Here is an 18,647-nt window from a genome sequence, read left to right as displayed (position 1 = left end):
CACATATTTGCTATTACAAGGTTGTCTAAGATACTCATTAATCTGCTCAAGGTAAGGTGATAACTCACTTCTTATTTCCAGATTTTTGTTGCATTTCCTGAAAAGCTAAAGACTGGATGTATATTCATAAATACACATGGAATTGTAATGGCTGAGCTTTAGTAAACAGCTCAAGACATTCTGAAATGGAGAAAAAGAGATTATTTTCTCACAGAAACTCAAAATAAAAATTTATGTTTCTCACTGAAAAATAATTCTTTTTCTGGACAAGTCTTTTTTTCCCCCCCCCCCCCCCCCCCCCACTAATAATCTCAAGGAACTAAACTTAAAAAAAAAAAATTAACTGACTTAAAGTATGCAAGGAAATGTATTTTTATAAAGTGCTTCTTAAAGATCTCAGGGATGCTGACATTTGAGAGTGACCACTGAAGAATGTTTCAAAGCCATTTCAAGACTGGGGTGAGCACAGGATCACAAGGGCTTTTTCCAAGAAACTAAATGACAAGAATTTGGATTACAACAATTTGAGCAGTAATTTATTTACTATAGCTTGCAATACATTAATAATTAAGTTTTGTGAATCTCAACAACTGTAAAGAGTTTGGACACATACAGGGCTGAATAATGAGGTCTATTGGAGTGTACCACATGCACAAAGGACACGTGATGACAAGGCATATGCAGCCCATGGGAAATGTCACACATCACTTTGTCTTCTCTGCCTGGCAAAATCCCAGGCACATCATTCCCAGTGCCTGCCGGCCCAGGACACATTGGTGGCTTGCTTTCCCTCCTACATCTATTCCTAAGGCCAGCCTCACATGGGGCTTTCAGATCACAGAACAAAACCGGCTGTACTGGTGATGAAGATCCAGCTCCATCGCTGGTAATATTCAGAGTGCCCATGTGGCCAAGAAGGCCAGCGACATCCTGGATATATCAGCAATGGTGTGGCCAGCAGGGCCAGGGCAGGGATTGTCCCCCTGTGGTCGGCACTGGTGAGGCCACAGCTGCAGTGCTGTGTCCAGCTCAGGGCCCCATGCTACAACAAAGAAATTGAGGAGCTGGAGTGTGTCCAGAGAAGGGCAAAGGAACCAGTGAAGTGCCTGGAACACAAGTCCTCGGAGGAACAGCCGGGAGCTGGTGGTGTTTAGCCTGAAGAAAAGGGAGGGTCAGGGGGGAACCGTGTCACTTTCTACATCTCCTGAAAGGAGCCTGCAGCCAGGTCGGGGTCGGCATCGTCCCCCAGGTGACCAGTGACAGGACAAGATGGCATAGCCATAGACTGCACCAGGGAAAGTTAAGGTTGGACATTAGGAGGAATTTCTTCACAGAAAGGGTGACTGAGCACTGGAACAGGTCGCCCAGGGAGGTGGTGGAGTCACAATCCCTGGAGACATTTAAGGACAGACTGGACGCGGCACTGAGGGGGCACTGAGTGCCATGGTGTAGTTGATATGGGGGGCGCTCGATCACAGGCCGGACTCGATGATTTTGGAGGACTTTTCCAACCTAACCGATTCTGGGATTAGCCCCGGTACGTCTCCAGACTGCACGACTCCGCTCAGGCCCGAGGCAAGACACGCCCAGCACCGAGCCGCGGCGCAGACGGGCGGGAGGAGGAGCTGGCGCCGGCCCCGGCTCCGAGGCGCCGCGGGCGGGTGCGCTGAGGGGAGGTGGGGCCGCCGCCTCCCCGCCCGCCCGCCCGCCGCCATTTTGGCTGGTTCGCGTCGCTTCCGCCGCTGGAAGTAAACAGAGAGCGAGGCAGGGAAGGAGCGAAGCGGCGACGCGGGCGGGACGGGACGGACCGGACGGTCGAGCGGGCGGTGGAGGCGGCGCTGGGGTCGGCTTTGGCGGAGAGAGCTGATGTGGCCGGAGCGGAGGCGCCAGCGCGGCCCGAGCCCCGGTTAATGCGAAGCGCAGCAGGGAGCCGCCAGGTGATGGGGCGGGAAGGGGCGGGCGGCGGCGCAGCGGCACCATCCGCAGGGTCCCAGGCCCCAGGAGCGGGCTCCGAGCAGCGGGGGCGGCGGAGCTCGGGGCCTGCCGGGCTGTCGGAGCCCCGCGCCGGGGCTGGGCCGGAAGGAGCCGACCCTGAGGGGAACCTTCTCAGGGAGTAGCGAGCGATCCTTAAATCCTACTCCGCCGCGTTTGGGAGTCGCTGCCTCGGGGCTTTCCCGTGACAGCGGTAATCAATCGTGAAAGCCTCGCTGTGTCCAGCCGAGCAGGTTGTTTGCGGCAAGGAGGCGTTGGGTTCGTGTCCGGGTCGCCCCCTCTTCCAGCCCGTGCTCCCCTTCAGCGCATTCCTGGTGTTCCTAGAGCGGCCGGGGGTGAGGCACAGCGAGCTCCGTTGGACAGGCTCTTGGGAAAGCGTTATCAGTCGGGTGCAAACAGCTCTGCACAGTTTGTTTTGTTTGGTTTTGGTTGTGGGGTTTTTTGTTGGCTTTTTTTTTTCTTTTAACTGCCGTTGTGTTCTGGCTGCACCTTACTCGGCAATAAAAACAATGTGAAGCACGTGCTTTGCTCCTCCTCCTCCTGCTCGGTGGCTGAACTGTGTGATTAGGGTTGGACATGACTATTGCAAACAAGATAGCGTGGGTTGCGCCCAGGTGCGGAGTTCAGAAACAAGTCCTTATAATAGGTGGAGAAATTTACTTGGGAAATCTTCAGGAGTTAGGCAGGCACCCGGCTTTCACCTATCTCTCTGCCCCCATGGAGTTGGGTATTTTTGGTGGTTTGTTTTTTTGGGTTTATTTTCCTTTCTGGCAAGATCTTAGCTTCTAAAGCAAAGTTGGTTACAGCAGCAGTTTGAAAAACAGTGATATGTGTGTGTCCTGAGTGTGCCAGAGAGAGTTAAAAGCAAGACTGATGGTTCATGCGTTTCTAAGAAGTGATAAGCAATCATTCCTTGAAAAGTAGGTTTTACTCATACAGTAATTTGCTAGTATGGAATTTTGCATCCACCTCTTCCTTGTTGAAAAGTTTGCCTTGGGTTTCAAGTGGTCAGATCTTTAAATTACTGGATACATAAAGCAAAATGAATTGAACTTGTAATTGCATTGCCTTGTTCTTATGTTAAATGTCCAGAAAGGTTTACTCTCTTAAGTGGCCTTTTAAAAGTAAATGTATTTTCAGATAGCTCTGTAAACTTCTGCAGGCAAATATGCATTCTTTAAATTTCGTATTTGTTTTATTGTTGGCATGTGAAAAGGTTGAAAGCAGTTACATTTAAAAAAAAAATCCAAACCTATTCTGCTACTTTAAGTTCTGAAATGAGAACCCAAAAATTAGACTAACAAATTGGTCAAAAATTAGATGACAAAACAGTTACACAGTTCTTAAAATAATATTTTTTAGTCTTGATCTTAGGCACTTTTTTTCCTTTGGAAAAAAGCAACGTTTGGAAAAAGTTTGCCAAGGAAATACTTTTGAAAGGTTTCAAAAATCTTAATCTTGACGTCTTTAATTGCAAGATGTCGGTAACAAAAAAAATTGTCTGGAAGGATGTGTTTTCCCCCCATCCCTTGCTTTAAGTCATGGCATTTAGAACATGTAACTTCTTATTTTCTTGGAAGAAGAAAACATCAGTATATCTCTAAGTGATGGCTGTGTTGTCTTTTTGTTTTTTAAGTTGGCTGTTTACAAAAATGTGGGACAGTATCCCACAACTTCCATGAGTGGGTTTTGGTCTGTAACCAGCTCATATTAACTATTTAGAGCTCATCCCAGTTAGCTCCGAGGCGCTCATTGAGAGCTGTCGATGACCTGGTCTGCTCCTGTCAACACACCCCAGAGGCCTTTTTTCCAGAAGAAAAATGAATACAGTTTTGTCAGTGGTAGCTCTCTCCTGGTCTGAAAGGGAGACAAAAAAGAGGGGAAAAAAACCCCAAACCCTACCTTAATGCCATGGTAAAAGTAGCCTACCTAACTGGAACATTCATGCAGATTTACTGCCTTGCTAGCAAAGGACAAGTCCTCTGTAAAGGAGGACTTGGAGAGCCCAGTCTAACAGTACCTTCTGTAGCTTTTTACAGATGGCTTTGGAAAGACTTGGACTTCAAACAGGCAACCCTGAATTTGGCAAGTTAATAGCTTGCCTGTGGTGAATGCTTGTTATAACCTATTTGTTTGGAATATTTGTTTAGCCTAAAGCTTAAACTAATGTTGCATTTCAGACTAGCTTATTATAAATATTGTTCTTGCACTATGCTGAGTTATTATCTCTAACAGAAACATGACAGGCTTGCAGTGAATTTGCCAATTAAATCTTGATTAATTTTAAGTTGAATTCCATTTTCATGGTTGCAAAATCCAATTCCTTTATATTTTTGTTAGTTGCAGATGGTTCTGAGTCACTGTTCAGTTTTCTTGCTTTTCTTCACTGATGAAGTGGCTCAGCGCAGAACTGAGTCTCTGGCAGAAAGCTTGTTCCAGCACAGGAATTGTGCTCTGCATAGTCCCGTAGACAGGAACTGAATCGTGGAAAACAGTTCTCAGGAAGCAAGTAGAGATTTTTGCCCAGTACTGTTTTCATCCTCTGCTTGCTTGCAAGTGTGATGGGAGTAAAAATAAGAGCTGAAAAAAGTCAAGACAAATTTTCTTCATCAGTCTTTCGTGACCGTATGTTCAGGTTTGTCTGCATCATCTTATGAGTGGCTTTAGACCTTAAGTGATAGCTTGCTTCTGTCATGTGAGTAGCTAGGATTAAAGCCTTTTAAAGATAGGTAGGGAGGTGCTGGCTTTGAGAAAATAATCTGTGATGCATTGGATTATGAACAGTATCATTTTTAGCTGGCATTTTGTTTTAGGAAGTACTTCCAGACTTAGTCGCAGTACATATCAGGGAAACGTAACTTTTCAGATCCCAGGAGGGATCTGGGCGTATGATAATCCTAGACACGTAGTTGTATTTGAATGCTAAACCAGGATGATTTTGCTGTTATGAAGTCCTTGTTTATCTCCTAGAAATCAGGGAGGCTGGGGGTGCTTTATGTGTCAGGCTCACCCTGCCCCTGGATTCTCTCAGCTCTTTAGAGACTGGAATTGAGCACATTGTAGTTGAGCATGAGGTAGCAGAGCCCTTTAGGACATGATGTGCATCACACTGAGGCTTTTAAAAATAAATGCTCAGATGCCAAGTTCAGTTGTAAGATGGCATGTACAAAAGAAAATGTTTGGATTAAAACCCAGTGAGCCCTGGATGTATTTCAGATATATGTAGTGGTAAGGGTTTGTTTCTCTCCAATAATGTAATATAAGGTAGAAGTTGTTTAAGTGACGTAATTATGGAAAAAGCATATGCTACAACCTTTTGCCGCAGGCTTGCTGAATTTAATACAATTTTGAAGAATTTTTTCTGGCCCTTCTCTGATTTTTTTTTTTTGTGGGTTGAAACTTCCAGACTGTTACTGGAAATCTTCTGTAATGATTATTTATTAGCTGGAAAAATGAAAGCACACCAATGGACTTGATGAAATATATTTTCAAGGATACTGATTTAAAACAGATGCCTATTAAAGTAATGTATTTTAAATAAATAAATTTTAAAAGAAAATATTCTTCCTCTCTGAGAAAAAAATTATTTGGTCTGATACAACATCTGCAATATGCAGTGCTTGCAAGAATGCATACAGTAATTATTTACTTCCTTGATTTTTATCTCCACAGTTTCAAGTGTTGTTCCTAATAAATAGGACTGGGCCAGGAATATTTATGTCAGTGTTCGAAAAATTGTTTTGAAGATTATCGTTCTATTAGTAGAACAGTAGAGTAATAATCAACAATACAGTAAAACAAATTAGGTTCAAAGTATTCTCAAACACACAAAGGAAACACTGAAAGGAGAGTGACTGTTATAAATGGGTTGGCACTGTTAATGATTAAAGAAGTAATAGTAAAGATATCAGTTCAGATGATAATGTTATTTCTGGACTGCCATTTTGGTTTGCCACTTGGGGTTTTTTGCCTTTATATATGGCAGGAAAAAAAAACCTGTCAAGGTGTTGTTGCATAAAATACCCTTTTTCAACTCCACAGTTTTCTATTAATATTGTTCTCGGCTCTTTTGCATTTACAAAATAAGTAATGATTTTTTTTTATTACTTCTGTAGAATGAAACGAGGAAGGAAAACTAATGAGGCCAACAGCAGTTCATCTGACGACACAACTGAGAACGAATCCAAGAGACACAAGATTGTAGAGAAGAAAACCACAGTTGTGCAGAGTCCTGACTGGGCAAATCTGCTCCAAGACATTATCCTGCAGGTGTTCCAGTACTTGCCACTTCTGGATCGTGCTCATGCATCCCAGGTCTGCAGGAACTGGAACCAGGTGTTTCATATGCCCGATCTCTGGAGGTGCTTTGAGTTTGAGCTGAATCAACCAGCCACCTCGAACCTGAGGACTACACACCCCGAGCTAATCAAGCAAATAATAAAGAGGCATTCCAATCACCTGCAGTATGTTAGCTTCAAGGTAGTGTATTTTGTAGGCTTTTTAAAAGTGACTTTTATTCTAAAAGGAGTAGGGCAGCTGTCACTGTGGTAGGTGGCCTTGTTTTCAGGCTTAATATACGGAAGAAATGGATTCTCTCAATGGACGTGTAGACAATGGAGGTTACCTCCCAATTACTTCGTTTGGGTATATTTTCAGTTCCAAAACTTGGAATAACAGTATTGAACATACCTTTTCATTGTCTTATTTCTGTTACGTGAGAATTTTTTTGGCTGGTGGTGTGGTTTGTTTGGGGTTTTTTGTTTGTTTTTTTGGGTCCTTTGCTGGTTTGGTTTTGGGTTTTTTTTGTGAGCTTTTTGATTGGTTTTGGCTTTTTTGGTTTTTTGAGGGTTTTTGTAGCAGTTTAGCTGCTTAAAATTCTGCTTCATGAAGTGGACAGAAATAGTTCTGATACAGTTACATGTTTGGATTACTGCCTCAGAATTAAGTTCAGTCAGGATGCCTAAGTTGAGCATTTCCCCATTTCACATGCTGTAGATACTTGGCTCTAATATTCATGGTTAGAAAACATCTGATGCACAGAGAGTGACCAGTACTGCTAGTCATCAATTAGCAGTTTTAATCTTAAATTGTATGGGATTGTCTGTATTCTGTACAACTGTTTTTCAGGAGTCTGAAAAAGTACTTGCAGTTTGCATAGGATAGTGCATGTACTGATTGTGCCTGGCTGAGAAATACCATTTGATGAGAATTGGTTCTGTTCACATTATGGAATTATTTTCAGCACATGAAAACCTTTAATGTGGGCTTACATACCAGTGTGTTTTGGAAGGGTGCTTGAATCTCATGGCTGCATATGCATCAGCTATGTGAGAGATTTGGAAAGGAAATGTGTTCTGTAGCAAGTTCATCATACTTGTTTCTGAGATCAGGCAGTTCTAATGCTGGAATCACCAGAGTGTGAGGAGTTGAGTCACCTCTGCCTGATCACATGTATTGCTACTGCCTGCTTGCAGTACCAGATACAAGCTGTTACCACGTGGTTTGCAGGGCTTTTATCAGCATCCAAATAAAGAAAACCCAGGGCTGTGGTGGAGTGACCTCCCATTGTCTTATCTCCTGTCTGTGTTGCTTTACACCCAAAGAATTTCGGGTGCCCTTTGCTCATGGGGTGATCCATCAGTTCTTTCATGAGTCACTTCAGTTGTCCTCAGTGCTGCAGAATACACAGGGAAGTGGGTGTAACACTCATCAGTCGTCTGTAAAGGCTGAAAACCAGAGGGCTGTTTTCTGTAGGCAAAGAAGAATGAGTTTGTTGAAAATCAAGGTTTTTCAAGCTCAAGCTTGTGTTTGAGCAGAAAATGAACAGTCATTTGACTTAATCTATTGCTGCCAAGGTAGCAGGGCTTATGGTGGAGTTAAATTTGATCCTGTGATGAAGGTTTATACTGTTCTGCTGGTTTGCGAAGCTGTCGTGGCTGCTGTACATAAGGGGTTATTCAGAAAGCACGTATGAGAGTCAGGGGAAGTCCCCCCAGAGACACTCTTAAGTGATTTGGTTGGGCAGCAAGCTGACTAATTAAGGTTTTGGGGTTTGTGTTGGTTTGTTTGTTTGGTTTTTTCAGAGTATCCATTGCATGTGTTGTGGTTTTAACAGTGAAGGGCCAGTCATTCAGGTTCATATAATAAGGCACTTAACTCTCCAGCAGCTCAATTATATGAACTGGGCTACTGTAAAAAGAAGTGGCTTTTGCACATAGTAAAGGATTTACAGAATTCTTGCATTTTAGTAAGGAGGAATGTACAGAGAAAGTGGAATAGGCTCTGGACCCTCCACTTTCTTGTTATTTGATGTGGAATAAGTATATTGGAACAAACTGTTTGTTTAGTTGACCCCTCACCATGGTATATTTTACCAAAGTGTTTAGAAGAGTAGTAAATTTATAGCAAATAGTCTTGGATTTTTGATTCATACTTTTTTGGGGAATAAACATTGATGAATTCGCAATGAGGTTTGTTTTTTTTTTTTTTTTACATCACATTTCAGAAGGTAAAGTAAAAAACAAAGTTGAAGAGTGTATTTGCAGTGCATTCTGAACACCAAATTCATTTTGTTTTAAGGTGGACAGTAGCAAGGAATCTGCAGAAGCAGCTTGTGATATTTTATCACAGCTTGTGAATTGCTCTCTGAAAACACTTGGGCTAATTTCAACTGCCCGGCCAAGCTTCATGGATTTACCAAAGGTATTTTATTATCTATATTTTCTATTGCAAAGTATTGCAGTGTTTCATACAGTACTTCTGTAACTTTATGAAAAGTTCTATTGTAGGAATATGAATCTTGGATAAAGAAAAGTTTATTAGTGGTCTGGCCTCAAATAAAGGGAGGAGCTGATGTGTACAGTGATGGATATATGAAGTTCCATTCAGTCTCTGAATCATATGAGAGTGTAGGCCTGACCTTGTTCTTTCAAGTCCTCCGGTCTGTTGACCTCAATGTAGTGCTGAGCAGCGTGGTGCAAGTTAAGAGGCTAGACAGTTCAGGTCTGTGTAATTGTGTTGTGGGGTTTGTTTAGGAGACAGTTACAGTCAAATGAGTAGTAGAGTTTTGTCATTGTGGACTTGCCATAGGGCTTACACAATCTCTTCAGAAAGAAATAGGATCGTGATTTGCAGGGCTTCATGTCAGGCAGTCAAGCATTAGCATACTTGGTGAATTTTTGCCTTGCATGTTTACCAAAAGGTAGAGTTTTGTCATTGTGGACTTGCCATAGGGCTTACACAATCTCTTCAGAAAGAAATAGGATCGTGATTTGCAGGGCTTCATGTCAGGCAGTCAAGCATTAGCATACTTGGTGAAGTGCACTGTATTTCTGAAATTTTCAGTCAAGATTTTTGCCTTGCATGTTTACCAAAAATCAGATCTTGTTAGAAAGCATTTAATCTGGATGACACATCTCTTACATGTGCTTTTAGAGAAGCATTCCTGGTAGTGAGGTGGAAGTGTGCTATTGCTGAGGAGCAGGGGAGTGGTTGTGAGGGGCCAGATACAAACAGATTATTAGCTCAATCCCAGTGATGTCTTGGCTGGTGATGGCGGTAAGGACAAGGAAGAACTAGAGACAGCCTCAGGAAAGGAAGTAGGCTGCAGGTAAGGTTAGCTACAGAAGGGTTATCAGTTATTATCCTTGTAGTGGTCACTGCCACATCATGTAGCTCTCTTGAATACATATTTTTAATCTGTAATTTTCAAAGAGGCTTTTCAGATATTTAACTAGTTTTGCTCTGATTTTTTTTCCTTTTCTGGTGTTCTTCGAGGTGTGATGATAAGAAAACCTGAATGTAGTGAAAACAATCCACAGTTTATTGAAAATACTTGGTCCTTTCAGCTCTTTCTTATTGTTTTCTTTATTACTCTGAATGCTGCTTTAGATCTCTTAGCTTTCTCTGGAGGGATATATTAGGGTCATGTTCAGCTTGTTGAGTAATTACTTCTAATTGCTCATGCTATGCTCTTATTCAGCCTCAAGGTTTATAAAGCACAAGCTTCCTTTTTTTGTTCTCAGTAAGTTCACATTTGGCCTTTAAAAAAATAGATTCAAAATAAGCCAAAATCAACTCTAAGGATAATTTGCCTTTTGGTGCTTACAACTCCAATAGTTTTGTCACTTGCATAAGGGACAATTAGTGAAACTAAAGAATTTAATTTGGCCATGGTTGAATTCTTGTGGGAAGCTGTTAGTGACAGGTCTATTGGATGAAAAGTAGACAGAGATTAATTAATTTGGAAAATGGTTTCATACTTTGCTGTGGTTCTGGATTTTTTTTTTTTTTTGGTGTGATGAGGGTTTTTATTTTTATCAAGACTGTATAGGAAGTCTGAACTACTTGGCATTATCTTCATTAGTGCTTTCTTGTTGTCAAGTGACCTGACATGTGGCAAATACCTGTCACTCAGAGTTGTGTTGCCTGTCTTTTCACTAAGTACATTCTAGGTGAATAGAATCTTTTAAAGAATTATGCTACAGATGTGGCAATACTGAAAAGAGCAGCTTTTACATGTTGGGATATTGCCTGTTTCCTGTTAGCTCTTCAAACTAGAAGGTTCAAGTTACCTTTTTTAATAAGTGTGGTTAACTTTCTTTGCCTTTCTATTTAACAGCCTTCTTTTTCTAAATACAGAGAATAAAACCACAGTACTAAAACTCCCATAATACAAATTTGAAATAATATTGTAGTGTCTTTTCTTCTGTATGTAACATATAGAAGCAGCATACTGTTAGGATAGTTGGAGTGGTCCCTAAAGCCAAATTGTGTAAAGATTCTGAGTTGAACTTCCTGTTTCCATTTGCATGAACTGACTTTGAAAGTTTGTGTAAACGTGAAAGCAGTAAGTCCTACTCTAAATCCAGTTGTGTGGCAGTTTTATCAAAAATCACAAATATATCATCTAAGAAGGAACAAAAATTGTTACCAGGCCTTCTCTCATATCACTGTATTCAGGATACGTGCTTGTGGCTCAGAGTGAAACAGGCTTGAAATCCAAGTAGCAGTTCAATTTTTTTAAAGATGCTTAATGTAGTGCATGGAGAAAATACTTTTTTAAAGTCTTGTATTTGGTTAGTCTGATAAGAAATCATGAAGATTGACTAACTATTCACTTCATGCCACCAGTGCTTTTTACAATCACTACTGTATCTGCTCCTTAGTCTGTGTTTCTCAAGTTCAGGTTCCCAGGGCTCTGTCTTTAATGATAAGTTTTAGTGGTTATGCAAAAATGCTGAGCACTTGTCCTACCTTATCTGTGCTGCTTATTCAGTAATTAATAGTTTTCCTGCTCCTTGGCTCTGTTTGGACCACTCCAGTTAGTTTCCAAGAAATCCATCCAAACCCTAAATACTCCTATGTGGGTGGTAGGCAGGCAATACAGTCTTTGGATACAAACACTCCTGACTGTGTTTGCATCTCACCAGTGCAGCACAACTTGCCATGAGGGAATTCATCTTCCAGAAGATGCTTCATTTAGAGTGTGACTTGCCTCATCTGTTGAAAGGACATTAAAAAAAAAAAATCCTCAAAACGAGGGCTTCTAGGCTTTCCCTTTGCTTGTGGTCTTTCTGTAGATTTAAATTTGTGCAGTGGATTGCCCAGGGTGAGGTTCTTGATTAACATCTAATGTTATATGTTCTGACTTGCCCAATTCATAAACAGATAGCAAAAAATTATTACACTTCCTCCACTAAGGAAGTGGAGAACTAAATGTCCGTATTTTAGTATCATTTTTTAATGATGCAATATCAAAAGAATGCTTTTTCAACAAATACTGTCAAGAAGTAAAAACTAGGACTGCTGTGCACAGTGTGAAACCATTGAGATTTTTACTTCACGTACCACTCTTTCATTTAAACTCCCTTTCTTTTTCAGTCTCACTTTATTTCTGCACTGACAGTGGTGTTTGTGAACTCCAAATCCCTCTCTTCACTTAAGATTGATGACACACCCGTAGATGATCCATCTCTCAAGGTTCTGGTGGCTAACAACAGCGACACACTCAAACTGTTGAAAATGAGCAGCTGTCCTCATGTTTCTCCAGCTGGTAAGCTACTGTGGCTTTGGGGTTAGCCTGTTGGGGATTTTTTGGTTGATTGGTTGGGATTTTTTAATGCATGTATTAAATTCTGTCTGAAACCAGTACACCTCTGATAACATAGGGGTGGGGTAAGAGGGAAGATGAGTATGGTACTACCAGTAACTGTCCCTGAATAAAGTACTTTCAGCTGGTGGTCAGTCCGTCTGTCCTACCACTTCACAGTGACTGCTGGGCTAAAGATAAAACACTGCATGTCTGTTGTGGGTACATAGTTAACCTCATGCGGAACTTAATGAGAACATATCAAATTGGTTGTGCTCTATTTGTGCAGTGACAAAGTATTCCAATAGAATGAAGCTTTTTTGGAACACAAGTTTATTTTCCATATATGTTATGTGTGGGTTTTGACTGTTGCAATGCCAGGGATTAGGAAGATGCTGGTTTAGTAATTCTGAAAGAAAGTCATCGCTGGAGGAAAACTGCAGACAGCGTCAAAAAGGGGAGATGAGACTCAAAACTTCTACAGTCACCAAATGTACGTCTCTAACACTCTTAAGTGTGTCTGTAAAAAGAATGAAGCCAGCTCATACCAGAACAAAATCACTGAAGATTGTTGAAGTTCACAGAATTAACATTTGTGGTAGACTTACGCAACACACGGCAAGTTTTATTCACAGACCATCGCTTAACACATACAGTTTTCCACTGAGAAAGGGAAGAGGACTTGTAAATGAAATGCTAGCAACTTAGTATGATTCCTCTTCTGAGGATGAGTAGAAACCATAGAAACCATAACACTATAACTTTCTCCATGCAAATACGTGGCGGCTGTAAATGCTACATTTATTATCTGTCAAATTCACCAGCAGGATTCCTACAAGGGGGAAGGGGAAAGCAGTAGTGGTGCAGAGGGCGTGTTATTGTAGTGATAACAAACAAAACAAACTTAATAACTTTTATAAGTGTATCTCTCAGACAGAGCTTCATATTTGGTTTTGTATCAAGAAGTCCTGAAAATGCAGGACTGGTGTTTTGCAGTAGCCTGGTCCAGCAAAGTGTTCATGGAATTAACTGCAATATTGCCTCCTCCAAAGCTTTCTAGTTGCAGACGGGGGTTGTTTAAATTGGCTTGAGGGAGTGGCTTTTCCAGCTTAAAATTGTTTTTTGAGAATCCTTGTGTCTGAGAAGTGAAAGAGCCGTAGCATGTCTGTCAAGAGGAAAAGGCTTCAGCAGTAATTTGTAGCTAGGCAGAGAGAGTAATTTCCTTGGACTTGGATTGAACAGTAACCTGTCAGCTCTAGCAGACTTTTCTGGTTTGTGGATAATCCTTGCTAGAAGGCTTCATTGGAACATCATACACTTGATAATTTGGGAGGAGACATGGGTGTGTTCTGATTGATGTATCTTGCATGGTTGTAAATTGAAGGAACAATGGGTAAGAAATGGTGGTGCCTGTTAAAGGAGCACATGTCCTTCATGGAGGATGAATAGATTGGGGTAAGATGCATTAGTAACAAAACCAGGGAGTGCTGAGCAAACAGTAGAAGAGTTTAATTGCTTAATTCAGATATGGGTGTGCCTTGGGATGGAGAAAAAAGTGGATGCACTGGGTTTGCATGGCACTTGTTTTGTGGGGCAGTGAGGGGGTTACCGGAGTAGTTTCTGTGAAAACTGCCAGAAGCTTCCCCTTGTCCAGCAGAGCCAAGGCCAAGCCCATTGGTGACAATAGTAGCACCTCTGGGATAACCTGTTTAAGAAGGGGGAAAAGGTACTGCAGGAGAGCAATTGCAGCTGGAGACAGGAGTGAGAACACATGAGGGAAACAACTCTGCAGACATCAAGGTCAGTGAAGAAGGAGGGGCAGGAGCTGATCCAGGTGCCAGAACTGAGATTCTCCTACAGCCCATGGTGCAAGCATGGTGAGGCAGCTGTGCCCCTGCAGCCCGTGGAGGGGCCACAGTGGAGCAGAGGTCCACCTGCAGCCCACGGAGGACCTCATATTGGAACAGATGGATGCTGGAAGGAGGCTGTGACCCTGTGGGAAGCCCATGCTGGAAGAGTCTCTTGGAAGCACTTGTTGAGAGAGGAGCCCATGCTGGAGCAGGTTTGATGGCAGGAATTGACCCTGTGTGGAACACTGGAGTCTGTTCCTGAAGGACTGCATGCTATGGAAGGGACCCATGCTGGAGCAGTTTGTGAAGAACTGCAGCCTGAGAAGGACTCCCGCTGGAGAAGTTCATGGGGGACTGCTCCCATGTGAGGGACTCCATGATAGAGCTGGGAAAGCGAGTGAGGGGTGGTCTGCCCCTGAGGAGGAAGGAGTAGCAGAGACAATGTCTGAAGAACTGACTACAGCTCTCATTCCCTGTACCCGTGTGCTGCTGGGAGGGAAGAAGGTAGAGAAAGTCATGAGGAAGTTAAGCCTGGGAAGAACAAAGGAGTGTTAAGATTCAGTTCTATTTCTCATTACCCTACTCTGATTTAATTGATAATATATTGATTTCTCCAAGTTGAGTCTGTCTTACCCGTGATGGTAATTGGTGAGTGATCTCTCCCTGTCACCTTTATCTTCACTCTTGTTTAACAGTATTCTCTCTCCCCTGCCCAGCTGGGGAAGGGAGTGATTGCACAGCTTGGGTGGGCACCTGGTGTCCAGGGAGGGGCAACCCACCAAGTGGAACAAAGAAAGTAGCTGCTATGTGGATAGTTCAAGAGCAGGCAGGCTGCAAAAATGAGACTCTTGAAGGAAAACGTGACCTGGTTTTTTTTGTAATGGGGATATTATAATTAGCAGGCTGCTATAAATGTAGAAAAACTTTATTGAACCAAAAGGGCTGTGAGTTGCAAAACTAATTACTTACAGATGCAATTAAAATGTCTTCAGATTGGAGGAGGCAGGAATGTTCGTTACTAGGTCAGTTCTCAAGAAATTTTTTAGTGAAGGACAGAAAAGAGTAATAAAAGTAGAGCAAGAGACTCCACTACTGCAGGGATAAAGGAAAAAGATGGATATCAAGCAGTGAATTGCTCTAAGTTACTGTACAAAGATAAAGGGGCACGTTTGAGTTTGGGCTGGAGAAACAAAGGCAGTGATGTATTTCTAATCTTTGTGAGCTTATCTGAAGTCACTTCTGTTTGATGTTCCTGCTCTGAAATAGTAACTGTTGGAACAGTTCCTGAAGTGTTCCTGTAAAGGTGGTATTTGTGCTGTGGCACGGGGTAGGAGGGCTGCTTCTCTTGGGATGGGAGCTGGGAAGCAGAGCAGGTGTCAAGTGTGCCTTCCTCAGGGACATCATGGGTCAGGGATTTTTTTGATGCAACTCTGTAGTAAGATCAGAGAGCAGAGCCGTTTACCTCTCAGTGACACAAAGGTGTAGGCAGTGCCTAGGAGTGTTCTGTGAAGTACATGGGCTCCAGGCAGGCACTCTAGTACCTGTCTACATTGTATACGTTGTCAGCTCTTTATGTAGGATGCATAATTGCATTGACAGACCATGTATATCCAGTTCTAGACCCATAAAAATCACAGTAAGTTGTACCCCAGCTCTTCCCTTTTTGCACTGCACTGGTCCATAATGTACCCCTAAAGTTAACAAAGATTTGTGGAAGGATGGCAGTCAGGACAACAAGCTTTGTTTAGATGAGAAAATGTATATGGATCTTGAAAGTGCCTAAAATACTTTCTATATCTCAACAGACCTAGGTATTCTGAAGCAGCATGTCTGAGTTTCCTTAGAGAGTGATCATAGTGACCCTTCTGATTCATGCAATGTTTTTGCAGTGATTTTTCTTTTTAAGAAAGTGTTTCTATGCTCATCACAGGCTTCTCTTAAATTTAATAGCTGCACTTTAAAATAACTGCCTTTTTCTGAATTCCTTCCTGTTGCTTCAGAATGACAGTGTATTGAGCTCAGGTTTTTCAGTTCCACGTGAAATGCTATGTTCTCATCCCTTCTCTTAATGGAAAGGCCGTATCCTACATTTCATGCGGTTTTCTGGGTCACATGAAATGCACAGGACTGAATGCTGTTCTTAGTGCTTTTTATTTTTTTCAGTACTGTTACCAGTATAATACCATCGCTTGTATCTACAAATAGTGTGAGTGGAAACCTTATTCTCTGGATTCTCTTTTTAATATTTTTGTCTTCTTTGAGCTGCAGATTATATTGAATCATTAAAAAGAATCTGAAAATTGCTGGTTTAGAAATTACTGCTCCAAATTTCTACTGTTTTGCCTCTTTTTTGCTGTAGCTTTTCCAAATTTAAGCATTTATACTTGCCTAGAAAAAACAAATACTGACAGCAGCAGCCTAGCCTCTCTGTTGAATTAAAATCTAACATTCATTTTACTTTTGCTTTACATTTGCCTTCTTCAGGTGACAAATTTCATTCACAGTTGCTTTGTCAGCCACAGAGCACCCAGCAGTTCTTCCAGAGCTGGCTAAGGAAATACTTTTATTATGAATAAGCACCTTTTACAAAAATGAGGTTGAGTATATGTGGTCTTACAACAGGGCAGAACAGTCAGAATATGCTATTTATGTATTTGTCACTTCTGTTTGTGTGTTTGTTTTGCTGGGAATCATAAAGAAGTGAACAGAGATGCAGTCACATTGTGTCTGTCTGTCTCACATGTAGGTACAAAGACATGACTAGATCCTGCTTGTGAAAAAGATGAATGTTCCGGTTGTCCGGTTTGATTTGGTTTTAAGGTCTTGGTTGCACGTTTGGAATAGGTGCCCGTAGCACCCTCCTGATGCACATAGGCAATTCCCTCCTGTTTTATGTTCAGTCGTCAGTGCCTTTATCTGTGTAACCCCTTGCACGTGTTGTGTTCTCACAGGTATCCTGTGTGTGGCTGACCAGTGCCATGGCTTGCGCGAGCTGGCGCTGAACTACCACCTGCTGAGCGACGAGCTGCTGCTCGCTCTGTCTTCGGAGAAACACGTCAGGTTAGAACACTTGCGCATCGATGTGGTCAGTGAAAATCCCGGACAGACTCAGTTCCACACCATTCAGAAGAGCAGCTGGGACGCTTTCATCAAGCATTCTCCTAAAGTAAATTTAGTCATGTACTTTTTCTTGTACGAGGAGGAGTTTGACCCGTTCTTTCGTTACGAGATACCCGTCACTCACCTGTACTTCGGAAGGTCAGTCAGCAAGGACGTGCTGGGCCGCGTTGGGATGACGTGCCCGCGGTTGGTTGAACTGGTGGTGTGTGCCAATGGATTGCGGCCGCTGGACGAGGAGCTGATCTGCATCGCGGAGCGGTGCAAGTACCTGTCGGCCGTGGGCCTCGGAGAATGTGAAGTCTCTTGCAGTGCCTTTGTGGAGTTCGTGAAGATGTGTGGCGGTCGCCTCTCTCAGCTCTCTATTATGGAGGAAGTTTTGATTCCTGATCAGAAATACAGCTTAGAGCAGATTCATTGGGAGGTTTCAAAGCATCTTGGTAGAGTCTGGTTCCCAGACATGATGCCCACTTGGTAAAGTCCTTAAAAGACTCCAGGGCGAATGGAGTAGCACCTTAAACCCAAGCTTACCATATTGCAATTTCCTGTATAAGCTTATTTAATAATATAGATTTTGCTGCAACTTAATTAATGGTTTGATTAGAAAATTAATTTTTCTTTCAAAAATTGTTTTGGAACTTGAGAACTAAAAGAGTCCAAACAAATTCATCCAAACAAATTCAGGTTTTTTTTTATATTTAGTCTTTGTCATTAAAGGTGACCTCAGATATTTTTGGAAATAAAAATTATTTAAAATATTGAAATGCACTTGCAAAATACCAGTTTTAATATGGTGTTTCTCTTTGATTTAGATTAGTAGTATTGAACAAAGTCATATTTGATCTTAAAAAGCTAAGCAAAACCCCACCAAAATTGCATGCTTTTGTTGCAGGCTGTAGCATTTTAAATGCAGTCACCTCGATGACAAGATGATGATTGTGAGGAGTGTTTAGTAGCCTGTGAAATACACACGTTCTGTTAAGTCATAAAGGCAAGAGCAATACACAATAATAAGTTTAGACAACTAAAGTATTAAGTTTACCACCTTATTCAACAGATTATTAGATCCATCTAAAATGTATTTAGAGCGCTAACAACCAGTAGTGCGAGCTACCAAAAGCGGTGTGGGGTTTTTTCCACGCTCTATGCATCTTAATGTAGTTTGCTTATGAGGTCTCAGATCTGCGTCTAAACCTGTTTTAAGGTATTTTATGTCTAGCTCAGGAAGCGAAAGCATTCTGGGGGAAAATGTAGATACATTGTATTTAAAACCACACTGGAGTTAATGAGCTATTCTTGCACATTAACCGGTTGGGCAGCATACGGTGAGATGGAATAATGTATGGTTTGTGAAATGAACCCAGCAATGTTATTCTGATGACGTGGGTGTGAGCAGTGTGAGGTGAGAAAGGTAAAATTTGAATGTTGACCAAGAACCTTTTCACTAAACCTTAGACCTTTTGGCTGCTTTCAGTTTGACAGAAATGACTTTGGAACAGTTGCTTAAGCTGTATAAACTAACTGTATACTGTAAATCTGTTTCAGAAATGTTTATGTATAAAGTGGATGTTTGATAGATGATAATTTTTGTATACCTT

At 41.9% G+C, this 18,647-nt stretch overlaps 1 protein-coding gene across 4 annotated transcripts; it reads left to right on the top strand.

Annotated features, from left to right (window-relative positions):
* Positions 1-1,664: 1,664 nt before the first annotated feature.
* On the top strand, positions 1,665-17,813 carry FBXL3 (F-box and leucine rich repeat protein 3). 4 transcript variants are annotated; one of them, XM_041419908.1, is made up of 5 exons: positions 1,665-2,327; positions 4,333-4,627; positions 6,108-6,471; positions 11,875-12,046; positions 16,884-17,813. In XM_041419908.1, the coding sequence occupies exons 2-5, from the start codon at positions 4,554-4,556 to the stop codon at positions 17,525-17,527; spliced, it is 1,254 nt and encodes a 417-aa protein (XP_041275842.1). In that variant the 5' UTR covers positions 1,665-2,327; positions 4,333-4,553; the 3' UTR covers positions 17,528-17,813. The 4 variants fall into 4 exon arrangements, with proteins under 4 accessions (XP_041275842.1, XP_041275841.1, XP_041275840.1 ...); XM_041419907.1 differs by lacking the exon at positions 4,333-4,627 and adding an exon at positions 8,572-8,694 and having other exon boundaries at positions 1,666-2,327; XM_041419906.1 differs by lacking the exon at positions 4,333-4,627 and adding an exon at positions 8,572-8,694 and having other exon boundaries at positions 1,669-1,937.
* The last annotated feature ends 834 nt before the right edge of the window (positions 17,814-18,647 follow it).

Source organism: Onychostruthus taczanowskii, unplaced genomic scaffold, assembly GCF_017590055.1.
Source record: "Onychostruthus taczanowskii isolate IOZ18803 unplaced genomic scaffold, ASM1759005v1 scaffold62, whole genome shotgun sequence".
NCBI lineage: Eukaryota > Metazoa > Chordata > Aves > Passeriformes > Passeridae > Onychostruthus > Onychostruthus taczanowskii.
The sequence above is the reverse complement of the archived record's forward strand: the minus strand, read 5'-3'. Positions and strand labels throughout refer to the sequence as shown.